This window comes from Poecilia mexicana, unplaced genomic scaffold, assembly GCF_051168715.1.
Source record: "Poecilia mexicana isolate PSO_F unplaced genomic scaffold, ASM5116871v1 scaffold_6, whole genome shotgun sequence".
Lineage (NCBI taxonomy): Eukaryota > Metazoa > Chordata > Actinopteri > Cyprinodontiformes > Poeciliidae > Poecilia > Poecilia mexicana.
Genome location: NW_028263375.1, coordinates 32,761,729 through 32,780,550, shown reverse-complemented (window position 1 = coordinate 32,780,550; position 18,822 = coordinate 32,761,729). Strand labels below are relative to the sequence as shown.

At 37.0% G+C, this 18,822-nt stretch overlaps 1 protein-coding gene across 3 annotated transcripts in view; it reads right to left on the bottom strand.

Moving 5' to 3' along the window:
- Window positions 1-7,169: 7,169 nt before the first annotated feature.
- The window catches only part of LOC106908407 (mixed lineage kinase domain-like protein), a 33,925-nt gene continuing 22,272 nt past the window's right edge, over window positions 7,170-18,822 (bottom strand). For 2 of the 3 annotated variants that reach the window (XM_088006627.1, XM_088006626.1), the window contains exons 2-11: window positions 14,527-14,980; window positions 14,159-14,245; window positions 11,367-11,532; window positions 10,776-10,876; window positions 10,191-10,326; window positions 9,258-9,342; window positions 9,032-9,183; window positions 8,635-8,684; window positions 8,059-8,205; window positions 7,170-7,914 (exon numbers count right to left, since the gene is read on the bottom strand). In XM_088006627.1, the coding sequence (XP_087862753.1) occupies window positions 7,865-7,914; window positions 8,059-8,205; window positions 8,635-8,684; window positions 9,032-9,183; window positions 9,258-9,342; window positions 10,191-10,326; window positions 10,776-10,876; window positions 11,367-11,532; window positions 14,159-14,245; window positions 14,527-14,980 (1,428 nt within the window). In that variant the 3' untranslated portion in view covers window positions 7,170-7,864. Of the gene's footprint in view, window positions 7,915-8,058; window positions 8,206-8,634; window positions 8,685-9,031; window positions 9,184-9,257; window positions 9,343-10,190; window positions 10,327-10,775; window positions 10,877-11,366; window positions 11,533-14,158; window positions 14,246-14,526; window positions 15,020-18,822 lie in introns of those variants that run through there. The other variant, XM_014974490.2, reaches the window with a different exon arrangement.

The window sequence follows — 18,822 nt, the reverse complement described above, 5'->3', positions numbered from 1 at the left end:
TAGAGCAGGATTTAAACTGCTAAGGATATAACTAAAGTGTCTGATCTTTTTCCAGGGAAGGTATTTATGTAACTTGAAGAAATTAAAAACAAACATGATATTCCTACAAAATATTTCTATAACTATCTTCAAGTTCAGAGTTTTATTTTATCCAAGCAACACAATAATCTTTATCTACCCTCTTTGTCTTCATTAAAAGACATTATTGTAAGTCACCTATATGGTAAAGGATAGGTGTCTCTTCTTTACTCCTTGTTTGTCGACAAATATTAAAAATCTTTGACCAATATTCGACAAATATTATTATTTTATTTTTTATTTTATTTCTTTTATTTTATCAGGTAAACCCCGTTGAGATACACATCTTATCTTATTTTCAATAGGGACCTGGGTAGAAGTCTGCAACACACAGCAACCTGGTTACAAAATAAAATTAATTAATACATATGCAGAAGTGTAAAACAGTAGAAAAGAATTTAAAAACAGTGACACTGTTTAATAGAATCTCGTCTGTTAAGAATCGCTTGAAATAAGTCCAGTGGAACCAGTTCTGACATCTTTATTTCACAGTGGAGCTGATTCCAGGCCGTAGGAGCCATCACACTAAAAGCTTGCTTCCCTTTTTCAGTTCGGAAACGTGGAACATGCAAACGAAAAATATTGTTAAAACGTAAAGAATGGGAATTAACAGATCTATGTAAAAGAAAGTTTAAGTATGCTGGAGTCAAGCCGAGTAGAGATTTATAAATCAGGATCATTAGGTGATTGTTTCTCAGTACGCTTAAAGGAGGCCATTCAGCTTTTGCTGATTTATGATTTATTTTGGAGAGAGGAAGTCTTTTATTTTGAAGAATGCTTAACAGGATCTAGTTTTGTCTTTTGCCACTACCTAGCCTTCTGTTGATTTCGGTTGCTTGGTTATGAACAGCCGTTGCCGTTGTTCAGCAAGTGTAATGTTAAAAAAAATCTGAACAGAAAATGTTCAGCAAATACATCTGAGCCTCCGTTATAATCTCCCTTTAACCATTTCCCAAATCAGAAGCTACAATCGGAAGCCAACTTCAGCTTCGATCCAGACAGTCAGGAACGCCGCCACAGCTAGAGGACCGAATTGACGTTTCCTTCTGTGCAGTCCCGTTCTGTTTAGGATCCTGCTCAGAGAACGCATGCTATTAATGGTTTTAACCACAGTGCAAAGCAGCATCCGTATCTCTACATGTTGTAGACCAAACATGAAAGGAAACCTGACCAATTCATGTTAGCCACTGTACTAGCCTAGCATAATACCACCACTTCCTGGACATAAAATTATCACGTTTTAACAAGATACATAACACGTTTTAACAAGATACGTATCACGTTATAACGTGATAGCGCTCTAATTTTTTTTCCCTACACTAAGACCTGTTCACTATTATTGTCTGACCTGTGGAGTCAAGAAATCCAGAATACATAGAACATGGCTGACAACATCAAGTAGGCTTACATCTCAAAAAACAACATATGATATCCCAACCTAAAGGCATTTAAGAATAGATGAGGGACAGTCACTGACATCTATTTGTCTGGAATAAGTTGCAGTCTTTTGAACTCTAGTGAATCAAAGTGAGACTTACTAGCAACAAAAGTAGAAAACAATGAGATTCAAACAATAAAAATGAAAAAGCATAGCCCCTCTTGAAAACAATTAGATAAATTTGTTGTAATTAGTATAAACAGATTTATGAATCTGTCTTCTATGGAAGAACTGAGAAAGAAATTATAAATGATGATGAAATGCAGAGTACTTAATGATCTCTTGCAGAAACTGCTGTAGATAACCAGCATTTCAAAAGACAGTTGGGTAGAATAGAATAGAATAGAATAGAATAGAATAGAATAGATTAGTAAGTTAAAGATATGGTTTGACCATAACAAATTATCCCTAAATTTGGACAAGACAAAAATCATGGTCTTTGGGAACTGTTATAAAAATACTGAAATCCAAGTTCAAATAGAGGACGTAACTCTAGAAAGGGTTTTTGCAAATAAGTTCCTCGGTTTAATAATAGATGACAAAATCAGTTGGAAACCTCATATTAAACATTTACAGAGTAAACTCAGTAGAAGTATATCCATATTGGCTAGAGCTAGACGTGTATTGGATGCTAAATCACTTCATATTCTATATAACTCTCTGATTTTACCATATCTATCATATTGCTGTGAAGTGTGGGGAGTTAATTACAAGAGCTCTTTACATCCGGTAACCGTCCTACAGAAACGAGCCATTAGAATCATCCATAATGTCGGTTATTATGAGCATACAAACCCACTCTTCATAAAATCCAGAATTCTCAAATTTGACGAGCTTGTAGAATTTAAAATGGCTCAATTTATGTTCAAAGTATCTAAAAAGTTGTTACCTGAGCACATACAGAGCACGTTTTCTGAAAGAGAAGGGGGGTATAACTTAAGGGGTCACTCAAACTTCAAGATCCGCAATTTTAGAACAACAAGAAAAAGCTTCTGTATTTCAATTAAAGGTGTAAAGTTATGGAACAAGTTACATGAAGATTTAAAACAAAGCAATAGTTTAACACAATTCAAAAGAAAGTACAAAGAGGTAATTTTCAATAGATACACATACGGGTGATGGAAAGCAATAAGGTGTGTATTGCAGATAACTTGGTGTAAGGGTTTAGAAAGACAAACCAGCATAAAATGGGAAAATGTATAGGTAAATATTAGTAACTGTTACTTCTGACTGCCACTTTGATTTTGATTTTTTTAATGACAGTAGGACTCTAAAGTTTCAAGTGTTTAGGGGTAGGAGTTTATAAGTTCTCACTTCTTCCTACCCCATTTTGAGCATGATATGTTAACTGAAACAAAAAAATCTGTATTTTCTCTTCTTTCTTATGCACTTCTTGTTACTGTGCACTATTTTATTTTTATATTTGTATCATGTTCGAATAAAATTTCATTTCATTTAAAAAAAAAAAAAAAAGAATAGATAGAATAGAATAGAATGTGACTGTAAGTGAGTTTGTTCTAAAGTTGAAGGACTGTTAGGCGCTGTTCAGGTTTGTCACCGCTCTCAACCTGGAGTGTCGGCCAGAACACCACTCAGGCCAGGATTCAGCTCAGGACCAGATGTTTGGATGAGGTGCACCAGGAGTTTAATGAAGACACGAGGCAGGATCCTTTAACTGTTCTGTATTCCAAACTGTATCACAGATAATCCACTGAACACGGATGGGCATAAATGTGTCTACATGAAGGTGTGTGTGGTTTCTCATCAATGACGCACACTCTTAAGGAGAACACATATCTTGTGGTCTTTCCCACGTGTTAGCACAGCGGCTCGGTTACCCAAACTTCCCCACCAGATATGTTGGCTACGGCAAGGTGTTGACGTCATCACTGCCCTAACTACGGTATCCCTTAAGGGACAAAAGTAACGCTGAACAGAAAACACATAATACAAAGAGTAATACTCAACACCAAACTTAAACTATACAGGTGCTGGTCATAAAATTAGAATATTGTGATAAAGTTCATTATTTTCCATAATGTCATGATAAAAATTAAATTGTCATATATTTTAGATTCATTGCACACCAACTGAAATATTTCAGGTCTTTTATTGTTTTAATTTTGATGATTTTGGCAAACAGCTCATGAAAACCCAAAATCCCTGTCTCAAAAAATTAGAATATTATGAAAAGGTTCTCTGAACGAGCAATAAAAATAATCATCTGAATCAACAAAGTAACTCTGAACACCTGAAAAAGATTCCTGAGGCCTTTAAAAACTCCCAGCCTGGTTCATTACTCAAAACCGCAGTCATGGGTCAGACTGCTGACCTGACTGCTGTCCAGAAGGCCATCACTGACATCCTCAAGCAAGAGGGTGAGAAACGGAAAGAAATTTCTGAACGAATCGGCTGTTTGCAGAGTGTTATATCAAGGCACCTCAGTGGGAAGTCAGTAGGAAGGAAAAAGTGTGGCAGTAAACGCTGCACAACGAGAAGAGGTGACCGGACCCTGAGGAAGATTGTGGAGAAGGGCCGATTCCAGACCAAATTAAATTTTCATCTCCATAAAACTTTTCAGCAGATGGAAGCATGAAGTGCTCCAAAATCTTCTGATAGCTGCTGCATTGATCCTGCCCTTGATAAAACCCAGTGGACCAACACCAGCAGCTGACATGGCACCCAGACCATCACTGACTGTGGGTACTTGACACTGGACTTCTGGCATTTTGGCATTTCCTTCTCCCCAGTCTTCCTCCAGAGTCTGGCACTTTGATTTCCGAATGACATGCAAAGTTTGCTTTCATCCGAAAAAAGTGCTGCTTCTCTGTAGCCCAGGTCAGGCGCTTCTGCCGCTGTTTCTGGTTCAAAAGTGGCTTGACCTTTGACCTGGGGAATGCAGCACCTGTAGCCCATTTCCTGCACACGCCTGTGCACAGTGGCTCTGGATGTTTCTACTCCAGACTCAGTCCACTGCTTCCCCCAAGTTCTGGAATCGGCCCTTCTCCACAATCTTCCTCAGGGTCCGGTCACCTCTTCTCGTTGTGCAGCGTTTTCTGCCACACTTTTTCCTTCCTACTGACTTCCCACTGAGGTGCCTTGATATAACACTCTGCAAACAGCTGATTCGTTCAGAAATGTCTTTCTGTTTCTCACCCTCTTGCTTGAGGATGTCAGTGATGGCCTTCTGGACAGCAGTCAGGTCAGCAATCTGACCCATGATTGTGGTTTTGAGTAATGAACCAGGCTGGGAGTTTTTAAAGGCCTCAGGAATCTTTTTCAGGTGTTTAGAGTTACTTTGTTGATTCAGATGATTATTTTTATTGCTCGTTCAGAGAACCTTTTCATAATATTCTAATTTTTTGAGACAGGGATTTTGGGTTTTCATGAGCTGTTTGCCAAAATCATCAAAATTAAAACAATAAAAGACCTGAAATATTTCAGTTGGTGTGCAATGAATCTAAAATATATGACAATTTAATTTTTATCATGACATTATGGAAAATAATGAACTTTATCACAATATTCTAATTTTATGACCAGCACCTGTATATAAGGGTCTTTTGAACAGTGACAGTTTTTCCATCATAATTCTAAATTGGTATGTGCCTCATTTTGACAGTGACATGCAGATGAGAAAATTCTACACACTTTATAACTTGTTTGCTGCATTAATGACACTGTAGGATGCAGAGCACACCAATAACATAATGAATGGTGTTTGTGTCTGATTACATAAGCCAGTCCCTTTTTTACATTTAAAATCAATTTACTGAATCATTTCCGAGGAACTATTTATATGAGATGCAAATCAAATGATGGAATATTGTGTCCTGTTTTCATGTTGTGCAGCAAATTAGAAAAACATCATTTGCACCACAGTGGTTCTGTATATTCCTAATAGGTGGTAAATTTGCAGCACTTATGTAATCCTTCTTAAGTTTGTTTGATATCAATTCACAGTATTTCCTTTTTAATTAATTTACTCATGGACACTTACACCTGTGCTTCTGTTCACTGTAGATCACATGTTCACTATTCACTGTGGATCAAACTCGAGGCCTGTGGGCCAAATCTGGCCTACTAGAGCTATTTATGTGGCCCTCTAGATTCTAAACACTAAGTGTGCTTAAATATCATGTTATCAATCAAATCAATGCAGTTTCTATTTATTTATTGCCAAATTATATCAATCAATAAATATATAATTATTAAATATATTTTTCAACATAAATCACAGAACAAACAAACCCAACATTAAAAAGAAATTTGGCAGGTTAAATCAATTCAATAAATGCTTTTTATTACATAAATCAGCAGGTATCTAGTGGATCATCATGTAGGGCAGCATCCATGATACCTTCACTTCTTGATTTTTCCTCCTGATACATACCTGTTGACATTCAGAGGGCCAGATGGAGGGGGTAATGCTCATTACGCCCCCACAAGATGCCAACCTGAGCAGTTGCCTGTGTCACCCATATCAGAAACCGCCACTGATTGTGGCAATAGCATAACCTACCAGCATGCTATTTTACTAATAAACCTCCAAAGAATACCAAGGGAGAAGACTGGAACACAAATCCAGTCTTCAAATTCTTGTCACACAGCAAGGTCAGCTACCATAAAAAATAAAGACTCAATGTCTGAATGCTTTTTATGAACCATAACTAAATGTGTTCTCAATCTTTGTCTGTGACCGAAAAGACCAGCTGCATAATTAGTCATTCATAATTCAATGTCTATCCAGCTGCCTTGACTCTACTTCTTGAGGGATAAGAATATTGTCATCCCTAGAGAAAATGTAATTGCTAAAATAAATGATTGAGATGCGTTGAAACTTGCAGCCATATAATTAATTTAAGTCTGTGGAGGAAATGAGGTCTTCCTGTCCAGAGAATTTATTCAGTCCACCCGAGACTCTAAACCAGGTGAAAACATTTGAGCTGGTTATAAGAAGAACAAATCTAATGACGAAGTAACAAAAGACAAACATGACAAAAGTCAGTTTTCTCTTCAATAAGCACATACACAGTAAGATGCATCCAGAGGAAAGATACCTGAAGCAGAAAGAGTTTTGCTCCTTCCACGTGCTTTTCAGCTCCACTTCTGTTTGTCTTTGAAATCTGCATTAGAAAGAATGAGTTGCTTTTCACTGTGATGGACTAGTAACCTGTCTAGTCAAAACAAAAGAGTGCTTTTCTTTTGAAGGGACAATTTAACTCCAAAGGCAGCTTAACAGCAATCAAAAGACAGAGGATAAATTGTAACTGAGCTTATAAAATGATAGTCACAAATGGTATGCTTATGATGTAAATAAGAACTTGTTTTAAATGTTGTGTGATTTAAATTGTGCATTTGTTAATTATATGCCAAAAATAAAATTAATTTACGTTGTTAACATTATTTTAATTTAAGTTAAAATTCATCTGTAAGTACAGCTTACCAATGAAAAGGCTGGACTACCATGATTCCAGTAAAGGCTTTTCTCCTGTACAGCAATTCGGTACAGGGTTGCTGTACAGGATAAATCGCCATGGTAACTTATTTGTTACCACTTTTGTGAAACCGAATCAAGGATTACTTAAGCAAGATATCTCAAAAATCCTCACTTAATCCACTATCCTGGTTTTGTGAAGCAGCCCTCTGATCCTTGTCTACACTTTGAAACATTTTTATTTGTTCATTAGTAAGACAATTTAGTACAGCGACACAAAAATGGAAGCGCACACGAACACACTACAGATAAAGAAAATGAATTACAGCTGAATCCAAGGTACATACTTCCACAAAGGACATAAACACCTTTTAAGTTTAACCTTCTATTGTTTTGCAATCAAGGGAAGCAACATTTACAATTTAAATACTTTTTTTCTAATGAGTGCCTAAATAGCATGGTGGAAATAGTTCTATTTTAATCATGTTTTCTGCTCCTTATTTGAAAGAACGTCTGTAAAGAGCAACAAATTTCAGTCTTGATCTGCCAATACAGAAATATCATAATGTAACTCTCTACCTTATAGAAAGGATTGCTGTGGTATCATAGTGTTTTTCTTTGTATGATTATTGAGTTGAAAGTGTTGGTATTGTGTCAACCTCAGAACCAAAGATTATTTAAAGTGACCAGTTATGTAGTTACTATGACATGCTCATGTTGGGGATGTGGAAGAAAGGAAATGTGACTGAGAATTACAAGACAAAATTAACAAAACTACTAAAAACTACAGGGAAAGTAAAAAATAAAAATAAAAAAAAAAGAACAAGATTACAGTCAAAATAGAAATAGAAGAATATCATTATGACACATCACATGAACAAAATTGTAGAAGATATCAGTGTTGAAGGCTTTCACTGTTTCTCGAACTGTACCAGCACACTTCGCAGTTTATCCACCAACACTGCAGAGGACGAGAGAGACAAAGACAGAGACATTCAAGGCTGACTCTAAGCCATTTAAAACGGAGGTTTTAAATGTTCAGCTGTAAAAGTTTTTGCTCAGTTCCACTGCAGAGTGGAACTGAGCAAAAACAACAGCTCCATACCGCCAGCAGATGGCCTGCGAGAGCTTTCATAAGCTCTGCAGGCCTTGATCATCTCCCCCAGGGATTCAGGACAATCAGCAGGGAGCGGCTCTTGATATTTTTCCTCACACACTTTTTTAGAAATAATTTTGTCATCGTCACCGCAGTCTGGAAGAAGAAAGATAAACTTTTTAATAAAGATCAAGGAGTGACTCAGCCATGGCTCAGATCTGATTGAGAACCTGAAATGTTTGTCCTTCCATACTCAAAGACTGATTGGAACAGATGATTTATTAAAAATACCAGAGGAAACATGCCAGAAGTTTCTCAGCAATTATATAAAAAAGGCTGGACTACCATGATTCCAGTAAAGACTTTTCTACTACATATTGAAGATCATATAAATACTTTTCAACAGTTAAAAGTAAAAACAGCAAAAATATGTATTTCTAAAGAAAAATAACCCTTTTTACATGGTCCTGTCTTTTCTAGTGAACAAAACTGAAATAAACTTCTTGGTTGATGAAAATACAAATAAATCTAAATCTAACAGATTTATCGAAGATTATTTGCAAAGACAGGTTTCCAGATGCATACCTTCAAAAGGCTTTTTACGAGTGGCAATTTCCCACAAAACGATTCCCAAGCTGAAAAAGAACAAGATAACAAGATTTTTCAATTATTATTTCATTTGTGACATATTTCCGTTCAATCATTTTGATTACATTTTTACCGATATTAAATTTTTACCTATGCAAAGAATAAAAGCCATATTAAAAACCCTGCTGACTTTCTGACTGTTCTGTTTCTTTCAAACATGTTGAATGAATCAACTTATCCTGTCTTGCTAAAATAGCACATGAAATTTTTTGTATTTTAAATATTAACACTGTAAACACTAAATTGTGAAAACACTGCAAATCAAAAGAGATTTCTCAAAAAACATCCTGTAAAAGCAAACGCTGACTGGATGGTGGCCCCTGGTGATACCAACCTGTAGATCTCACACTCTTTGGTGTATGCATGGTTGATGTTGCTGAGCTGCTGGGGAGAGGAGTAGCACAGCAAGCTGATGGTTTTATCCTCTTTACCCTTAGTAGTTCTTTTCAGTGATGTCTCTGTTTTGGCTAGTTCTAACCCTCCCAGCTGAAAACAGAAAGAGTATAAGAAGCAATGAATAGTTACCAGCATCTCATTCCAGTGTGTTTTGACTTTTTTACCTTCACTCTGTAGTTCTCATCCACGAGGAACTTACTGCTAGTGATGCTCATGTGAAGCTTACTTATTTCCTCAGTTAGATGGAGTCTAAAAGACATTATTACACATTATTTTATTCATTTATGTATATATAAAACCATCCTTAGCTTAGACAAACAAGCATATAATACTGCTCATCTCGATTTGCTAGCTTTAAGTTACTACACCACATGTATTTGGAGGAAGTAGGTGGAGACACAAACATCTCTACATCAGCTCCTCATGGTACTTCAGCTCCCAAACTTTAACTTTTTACTACAGCTGGTGAAACATGTTGCAATCCACCTAATGCTGCCCTGTTTTGTTTCAACTCTCAATATGCCCGGAATATTTCTTGATCTGAATTTAAGTATGGAAGCCCATTTCCGCCATGAAAGCAAAAATAAAAGACCAACAGGAAGCCATAATTTCGACTTTCAAAGTCATAATTATGAAATTCTAAATCATAATTTCAACTTTCAAAGTCATAATTTCGAATCTCATAATTATGACTTTGAATGTTGAAATTATGACTTTGAAAGTCAACTTTGAATCTCACAATTTATGTCTTTGAAAGTCGAAATTATGACTTCCTGTTGGTCTTTTAGTTTTTCTTTCATGATGGAAATGGGCTTCCATAGGGGTTACGAGTTCTGAATTTGGAAAAATTAAGTTCTGTACAACTTGAGATTAATTGAACCTTTTGGGAAAGTGCTTTGTATTGACATTGGGAGGAATCTGCCCCAATATGAATAACTCAGAGTTTAAAGAAGACAGTGATGGAATGGACCATTGGGAACATTAAGAACTTCTCTAACAGGCTGCAAACACAGAACTGTTGGACAAACTGGAACACAGAACAAAACGTTCCCGTCTGAAATCTCCGATCTCTGCCTCTACTACTTTAGCCAACTTACCGGTAAAGTCCCTGTGCTGCATCCAAACACATGGATGCTTTCCTGGTCCATAACAGTTCATGTTTGGAGTTCAGAACATCTCGAAGGCTTCCTTTTTCACAATACTCCATGATGACGAGGAACTCAGGGTTTGAAGCTGCAGAATTAAGTGTGACATAACTCTTTGCTATTTGAACTATCTTACCGGTTCTCAAGCTGGTCATTTTGTGTAATATTTAACAAATAGAAAATGGCACAGAACAAGAATATTTTTTCCACTCTGATTGGCTGCTGTTAGGCCTACCGATTTTAAGTTGAATGTTTACTGCATTTTTCGTAGAGACCTGTGAAAATAATTTCTATTCCCATGGCTTTTTTGTTCTCTGGGAAATTATTTTGATGATAAATACAGAAACAAGCATAAAAATCAAAACATCTACAATAGTGATAGCAATATTAATAATAAAATAATAATCAGTGCAAAGTAGCCTACAAATTCTTTGGTGAGGGGCGGTGAGGGACCTGGATAAAGGCTAGGGGGGCGCTGACCCAAAAAAGGTTGAGAAACACTGAACTATCTTGAGCATTGTGTGCATCACTACTCACTGTTCTCTTCTCGGATGCAGATGCCAAACATTCGCAGGATGTTGGGTGACTCAAAGCGTTTCATGGTCTCAACTTCCTTATTGAAGACAGACTTTACCATCCTGCAGGTAGAGAAGGTGTTTATGGTAACAGTATGGTACAAAGAGCTGTATTTCTGAGAATTAGGTTACGTTTGATAGTCTTATTCAAAAACATATCTAGAGCAGACATAAATTTAAATAGATCATAAAATGGTTGTGCTCAGCCCAGTGACACATCTGTCCCATTGGTTAGAGTGCTGATCTACAGCTCTGCAGAAACTATGAGCAGCACTGAACTTGTGCATCTATGTTTTACAGAAACACTTGGACATCATGTAAACGTTCTTACAATGAAACAGACAAGTACTTTTTTGATAAAGAAGTTCTCTAATAATTGATATCAATCTGGATATATTGTTTCCAGGGCAGCTGGAAATAATTTTTTTATTAGATTATTTTGGATTACACCAAGTTAGATCACAAACATATAGACTGAATAGCAAATTGAATAGCAATTTGCTCTTCAATTTCTGAAACAAAGTTCACAAATGACTTTAAATAGGCAACAGACCCTGGTTTGGCTCCTGTGTATTTCTTGATGGCCACTGTGAAACCACCAAATTCTCCCTTGTAGACCTCAGAGGTTGGTGTTGTCATGAAGGACTTTTCTTCAACATTCTTCAGTTCATCTGGTTTAATCATTCGGATGTCCATACTTATGATCCTGGGTTTATTCACTGTGAAAATAAAAGGCAAATACTATTTTCAAATTTGCCAAAAAAGCTATGACTTTACTCAACTTGGACATCACTACTCCAGTATCGACATGCCATTGATTTAAAAATGGTTTACAAACATTATAGCTTAATAAAGTTCTAACAAATGAAATGTCAGTGGAAGGTTTTACAAATAATTACAAATATTCTGACTTGATCTGACTAAAGGTTTGAGTTAGTGAAGGATGGGCCACACAAGAACTAAAAAGATAAAATATATCTCATCTGTCAATTGTCTCCAGAACAAGTTTGCTACTATCTGTATGTGTTATAGAGTAAGTTTCCCTGGTTGCTGGTGAGTACTGGGAGACTGTTACTGGAGCTTGCCCAGCGCACTGTTACTGCAAGAAGCTCAACTGAGTACATACAGGTGCTGGTCATAAAATTAGAATATTGTGATAAAGTTCATTATTTTCCATAATGTCATGATAAAAATTAAATTGTCATATATTTTAGATTCATTGCACACCAACTGAAATATTTCAGGTCTTTTATTGTTTTAATTTTGATGATTTTGGCAAACAGCTCATGAAAACCCAAAATCCCTGTCTCAAAAAATTAGAATATTATGAAAAGGTTCTCTGAACGAGCAATAAAAATAATCATCTGAATCAACAAAGTAACTCTGAACACCTGAAAAAGATTCCTGAGGCCTTTAAAAACTCCCAGCCTGGTTCATTACTCAAAACCGCAGTCATGGGTCAGACTGCTGACCTGACTGCTGTCCAGAAGGCCATCACTGACATCCTCAAGCAAGAGGGTGAGAAACGGAAAGAAATTTCTGAACGAATCGGCTGTTTGCAGAGTGTTATATCAAGGCACCTCAGTGGGAAGTCAGTAGGAAGGAAAAAGTGTGGCAGTAAACGCTGCACAACGAGAAGAGGTGACCGGACCCTGAGGAAGATTGTGGAGAAGGGCCGATTCCAGACCAAATTAAATTTTCATCTCCATAAAACTTTTCAGCAGATGGAAGCATGAAGTGCTCCAAAATCTTCTGATAGCTGCTGCATTGATCCTGCCCTTGATAAAACCCAGTGGACCAACACCAGCAGCTGACATGGCACCCAGACCATCACTGACTGTGGGTACTTGACACTGGACTTCTGGCATTTTGGCATTTCCTTCTCCCCAGTCTTCCTCCAGAGTCTGGCACTTTGATTTCCGAATGACATGCAAAGTTTGCTTTCATCCGAAAAAAGTGCTGCTTCTCTGTAGCCCAGGTCAGGCGCTTCTGCCGCTGTTTCTGGTTCAAAAGTGGCTTGACCTTTGACCTGGGGAATGCAGCACCTGTAGCCCATTTCCTGCACACGCCTGTGCACAGTGGCTCTGGATGTTTCTACTCCAGACTCAGTCCACTGCTTCCCCCAAGTTCTGGAATCGGCCCTTCTCCACAATCTTCCTCAGGGTCCGGTCACCTCTTCTCGTTGTGCAGCGTTTTCTGCCACACTTTTTCCTTCCTACTGACTTCCCACTGAGGTGCCTTGATATAACACTCTGCAAACAGCTGATTCGTTCAGAAATGTCTTTCTGTTTCTCACCCTCTTGCTTGAGGATGTCAGTGATGGCCTTCTGGACAGCAGTCAGGTCAGCAATCTGACCCATGATTGTGGTTTTGAGTAATGAACCAGGCTGGGAGTTTTTAAAGGCCTCAGGAATCTTTTTCAGGTGTTTAGAGTTACTTTGTTGATTCAGATGATTATTTTTATTGCTCGTTCAGAGAACCTTTTCATAATATTCTAATTTTTTGAGACAGGGATTTTGGGTTTTCATGAGCTGTTTGCCAAAATCATCAAAATTAAAACAATAAAAGACCTGAAATATTTCAGTTGGTGTGCAATGAATCTAAAATATATGACAATTTAATTTTTATCATGACATTATGGAAAATAATGAACTTTATCACAATATTCTAATTTTATGACCAGCACCTGTATTTATATTTCAAACATAGAAGGTTAGGCATTGTGATTAATCATGATTAATCATAGCACTACAGATAAATTAAGCTGTTTAAATTTTTAATAAGTGACAGCACTACGACATAAATCTTTTTTTTATGCATACATATAAATGTTTTTATATAAATGTAAAAACTGGTGTGGTTGACTGTTAATTTACTGTTTTATATTGTTAGATATTATTTTATAAATATCCTCAGAACTTATATCCTCTGCTTTACAGTTAAGTGGTGCCACTATTTCCACAACTGAATCTAACGTGTTGCCTTTCATGTCACCTTTCACTGTATGACTAAACTGCTGCCTTTGTTGTTGTAATATTCCTGATGACGATGGAGTGTGCATATGACCATATTCCAATACTGCACTCCAGATGAATGGGTGAGTGAATATTTTTAGCAAAATAAGGTATCAAAAATAATAATGATAATAATAACAAAAATCAAGTGACAAAATATGAAACCACTGGAATTGCAATAAGTCATTTTATCATAGCTGAGATTTGTAAAAAAAAAAAAAAAAAAAAAAAAGTTCAAACACCAAAATGGAAAACAGTAACAAAAGAGTAATACCTGAGAAAACTACAGAATGTCTGGAGTTTCAACAGAGTGAAGTTACTGTATACTCACGCATCTCCACGATTTTTACTACATTGGATTTAATGTCTTCAAGGTCCCTTTGCATGGTTTCCACATATTCCCCATATTCCATGAGCACTGAGGAACAAAAACACAGGTGTGTTTTGATTAGGACTAGCTGCTGACAACCATCATAGCTGTGCTTTTAAGAAGCAATCTATAATGGAATGTTAATGCAGATATGATCTTTTTTAAAAAGGCAGCCATTTTATTCCGTTGTGGCCTACACTAATTTTATGTGATTTGTCAAACATGAATCAAATTTATTTTTCAGATAACTACTGTAAACATCTGCAGTTCCATTTAACTAAAATGTATAATTTAATCTACGAAGTGAAATATAAGTCAGTTTTTCTTACTTCTTTTTAATTCTGCATCATCTTCCCTGCTGTCAGCTTCATCTTCCTTCTGCCTGGAGATCTGCTCAAAAACCCTGAACAACTGATTTCCATGTTCTAGCTGCAGAGCTAATGCTAGGCTTTGGAAGGCATCATTGAGCCGTTCATTCACACTGTTGAATTCATCTCCATGACTGCTGGACTTCAGGATGCGCTTAACCAAGTTTGACAAAGTATATTTCTCAATGAGCTCCTGAGCTGATTTGAGAGTGATGGAGAGTCCCTTCAGGGAAGTCTCCACCTCAGCAGAGTGATTGACTTCATTCCTCTGTTTGATTGACTTCACCAAGTCCTCCAAGGCTTTTACTCGCTCCAGAACACGACAGCAGCGCTTTTTATTGGCCTTAACTTTCTCAACTAGAGTGTAGATCTGTGAAGTAATAGAAAGAATGGGCTCTACATAATCCATGATCATCTGAAAGGAAGAGAGAGCATAAAGTTTACAACAGAACATTAGAAAATAAGTTAAGGTAAACTCCTTGAGACACAGGCAAAAAAACTACCATATATACCAAATAACAGAGAGAAAAAAAGTAAAAAAGTATATATATATATATATATATATATATATATATATATATATATATATATATATATATATATATATATATATATATATAAACACACACACGTACACGCACACGTACACACACACACACACACACACACACATATAGGGGTGCGGAAAAGGGGTGAAAAGTGACGACAATTCTAGGGGCCCTGACCAGCAGGGGGCCCTCCCCAATTTAATTATTTATATTTTGTTCATAGAAATAAAACAACAAAATTGGGGTCCTGTCAAATAAAAAATGAATCATATTGTATTTTCAAAGATTGTTTTTAGCAGTAAAGTTAAAAAAGTGATAAAATCAGGTTTTCAAAAACAAAATAGAGAGAGGGAGAGAGAGAAAAAGGCAAGAGTGTTAATTTATAACCCAGTTTTTCTCCAAGAGAAGTGGGTAGACTGTGTGAGATTATCAACCATTTAGCATAGTTAGCGTAGCTACAAACTACTGTTTGCCTCCATTTCACTAGCATTTAATGAATTAAGGGAAAAAAAAACCCAACATATTCAGATATTTAACTTGTTCCCTGAACCTTTTACCACTTAACAACAGGTAAGTCAGACAGCAGCAGCTATAACCCACGTCCCTCCTGACCCGTCCTCTCCTGAGTGAAATTAAAGCTGCAGTATGTAACTTTTATACAATATATATTTTTCCACATATTTGTTAAAACTGTCATTATGTTGTGACTATAAACTATGAAAAATGTATTTCCTCTGCTTTCTCCCGGTGCTCTCTACAAACAACCAATCAGACAGGAGAGTTTTTGGCTTTCAGAGAACCAATATTTTTTCTTCGTTGTTGACACTTCTCTATTACTGCTGAAAAAATTCTGAAATTTATGTACACTGAGTCAGTGAGACTTTATACTTTGGTTTAGGATTTATGACATGTTTGAATAATCTACAGGCTTTGTGGATCCTATTAATTTTAATTTGTAGTTTTATATCATAGTAAGGCAACCTTGCTTCATCTAAACCTTGACTAATTTCTTTATAATAATAATAATAATAATAAGAATATGTAATTATACTAATAACATTAGATCTTATTGAGGTGTTAATGCAGCCTCAACATTGGACTGGGATCTGTCACTTACAGGAAAGGCTTCGTTAAAGCTGCTTTGTTCTCGTGACACATTCAGTTGTCAAAGAACTCTGAAGGTATTGTGGGTTGACTCAGCAGAAGGTCACCACGCTGTGCAGCGCTTTGTAATTTGTAGATGAGTTGCTGTTGTCTGCAATTGCTTTCACTTTGTGATAATATTTTTACACACATGATTAATTCAATTCAATTGAACTGGCAAATGTCAATTGCAAAATGTCACCTGAAGTTAGATTATGTTGGTTACTTCTGTCTGTTCATGTCTGAACAACAGGAGGAGGAGCGATGTTTGTCATAGTCTAAAGGCATGTTGGCATTCAGGTTCCTGATTGCCTCATTTCACTTGCTGTGGATATGAGCCATGTTATTTTGGTCAAAGACAAGATGGAAATCTGGACACCTTCAGACTTAATCCTGGAGAAGCAAGAGATTGTAGAATTGTGCCACCCATAGTGGTAGCGTGTTGCAGGGGCGCGGAAAAGGGGTGAGAAGTAACGGCAATTCTAGGGGCCCTGACCAGCAGAGGGCCCTCCACAATTTAATTATTTATATTTTGTTCATAGAAATAAAATAAAAAAACCGGGATCCTGTCAAATGCAAAATTAATCATATTGTATTTTCAAAGATTGTTTTTAGCAGTAAAAATGTAATGTTACCCCTCCCAGACCAAAAAACACACATCCGTTTTTGCCCTGAACTCCCCCCTGGATTTGCATGAAAAGGTTAATTCCTGCTTGAGAGTGACGCTGTATGCAGCTGCAGTCAGTAGAAGCTGCAGCCACGAACGACTGTACCAGTTACTATGCTGCTAAGAAAAGTTATGAAATCAGATTTTCAAAAACAAAGTAGAGAGAGGGAGAGAGAGAAAAAGGTAAGAATGTTAACTTATAACCCAGTTTTTCTCCAAGAGAGGTGGGTAGACTGTGTGAGATTATCAACCATTTAGCATAGTTAGCTTAGCTACAAACTACTGTTTGCCTCCGTTTCACTAGCATTTAATGAATTAAGGAAACAAATTCATATATTCATCTATTTAACGTGTTCCCTGTAACTTTTACCACTTAGCAACGGGTGAGTCAGTCAGCAGCAGTTATAACCCACGTCCCTCCTGACCCGTCCTCTCCTGAGTGAAATTAAAGCTGCAGTATGTAACTTTTATACAATATATATTTTTCCACATATTTGTTAAAACTGTCATTATGTTGTGACTATAAACTATGAAAAATTTATTTCCTCTGCTTTCTCCCAGCAACCAATCAGACAGGAGAGTTTTAGTGCTGTCAATCACAATCTCATGTGGCTGCTCATCCTTCCACCCTCTCGCTCTGTGCTATGCTGCAGCTAGCATTGCCTGTTGTAAATGCTCGGTCTAGTTAGCATAGCTACCAATGAGCGCAGAGAAAATATTTTCCTGAAATGACATGTTATTTCTCCACCATTAACACAGTTAGCAGTCAGTGAATGAAGTTGATTAACAACACTAAGACCCTCCTCCTGGATCTGATTGGTTGTTTTAGGTCAGAACAGTGCATTACTTTAGCTAGCAATAGCAGTTCAGGAAGGAGGTGGAGAAGATTGATTGGAGGAGGAGGAGGAGGTGGAGAAGACAGATTATCTGTCTCATAACAAACTGTCACGACATGGTGACAGCTTTAACAAATATGGAGAAATTTTTTTTTTTATTAAAGTTACATACTGCAGCTTGCATAAAATGCAACTACATAGCATTTTTTGAGAAGTCTGGATTGTTTTATGTGTGTTTTGCATGTTGTTTTTGACTGTTGCTCATGGGGAGAGACATTTCAGTAATCTAAAACTAAGAAAAAAATTAAGCAACCTACTTGCATACTGTATGTCGACTGTTGCATGTAAAATTCATGAGCAGTAAATACTGTGCTAGTATCAGTATTGGACCAAAGAAAGCAAGGCAGTTGCAAGCCTTTACAATTGTGATGCTTTTTATGGGTCACATTATAGAATCAAGAAATTGTAAGAGCAGCTGCACAGGGGGCAGGAGGGCCCAATCTAATTTTTTGTCATGGGGCCCAAGATTCCTGGCAGCGCCCCTGTAAATATATATATATATATATATATATATATATATATATATATATATATATATATATATATATATATATATATATATATATATATATATTAGCGGTTCTCAACGTGGGCGGTACCGGCCCCCGGGAGGCGTTCAGAGGACGGCAGGGGGCGCTGGCGGAAATTTTTACAAAAGGGGGGCGCTGGAATTACTTTGGGGTGCGTTTGGTCGTAAACTTTACACCTTATGTAACCGGGTGGTTTTACTGGAAAACATAGTTTACATCCAGTGGTAAATTCCCACCCGGTTTGGGCCCTTGAACACATCTAGGCACCCGGTGTGCACGCCGATCTGTGTGTGTGTTTGTTGGGTCCGTTGTAGTTGGCTCTCAGTCAGATGAGCGCTGGCGCCGTGCTCATCAGGTGGCTGTGAGTGTTTGGATCGTGGACATTTGATACTGGTAGGATAAATGGATATTTGATGTCACTACTTTACCTGTCTGTATTATTGTTTTCTTTTGGTATTGCCGATTGCTGCTGT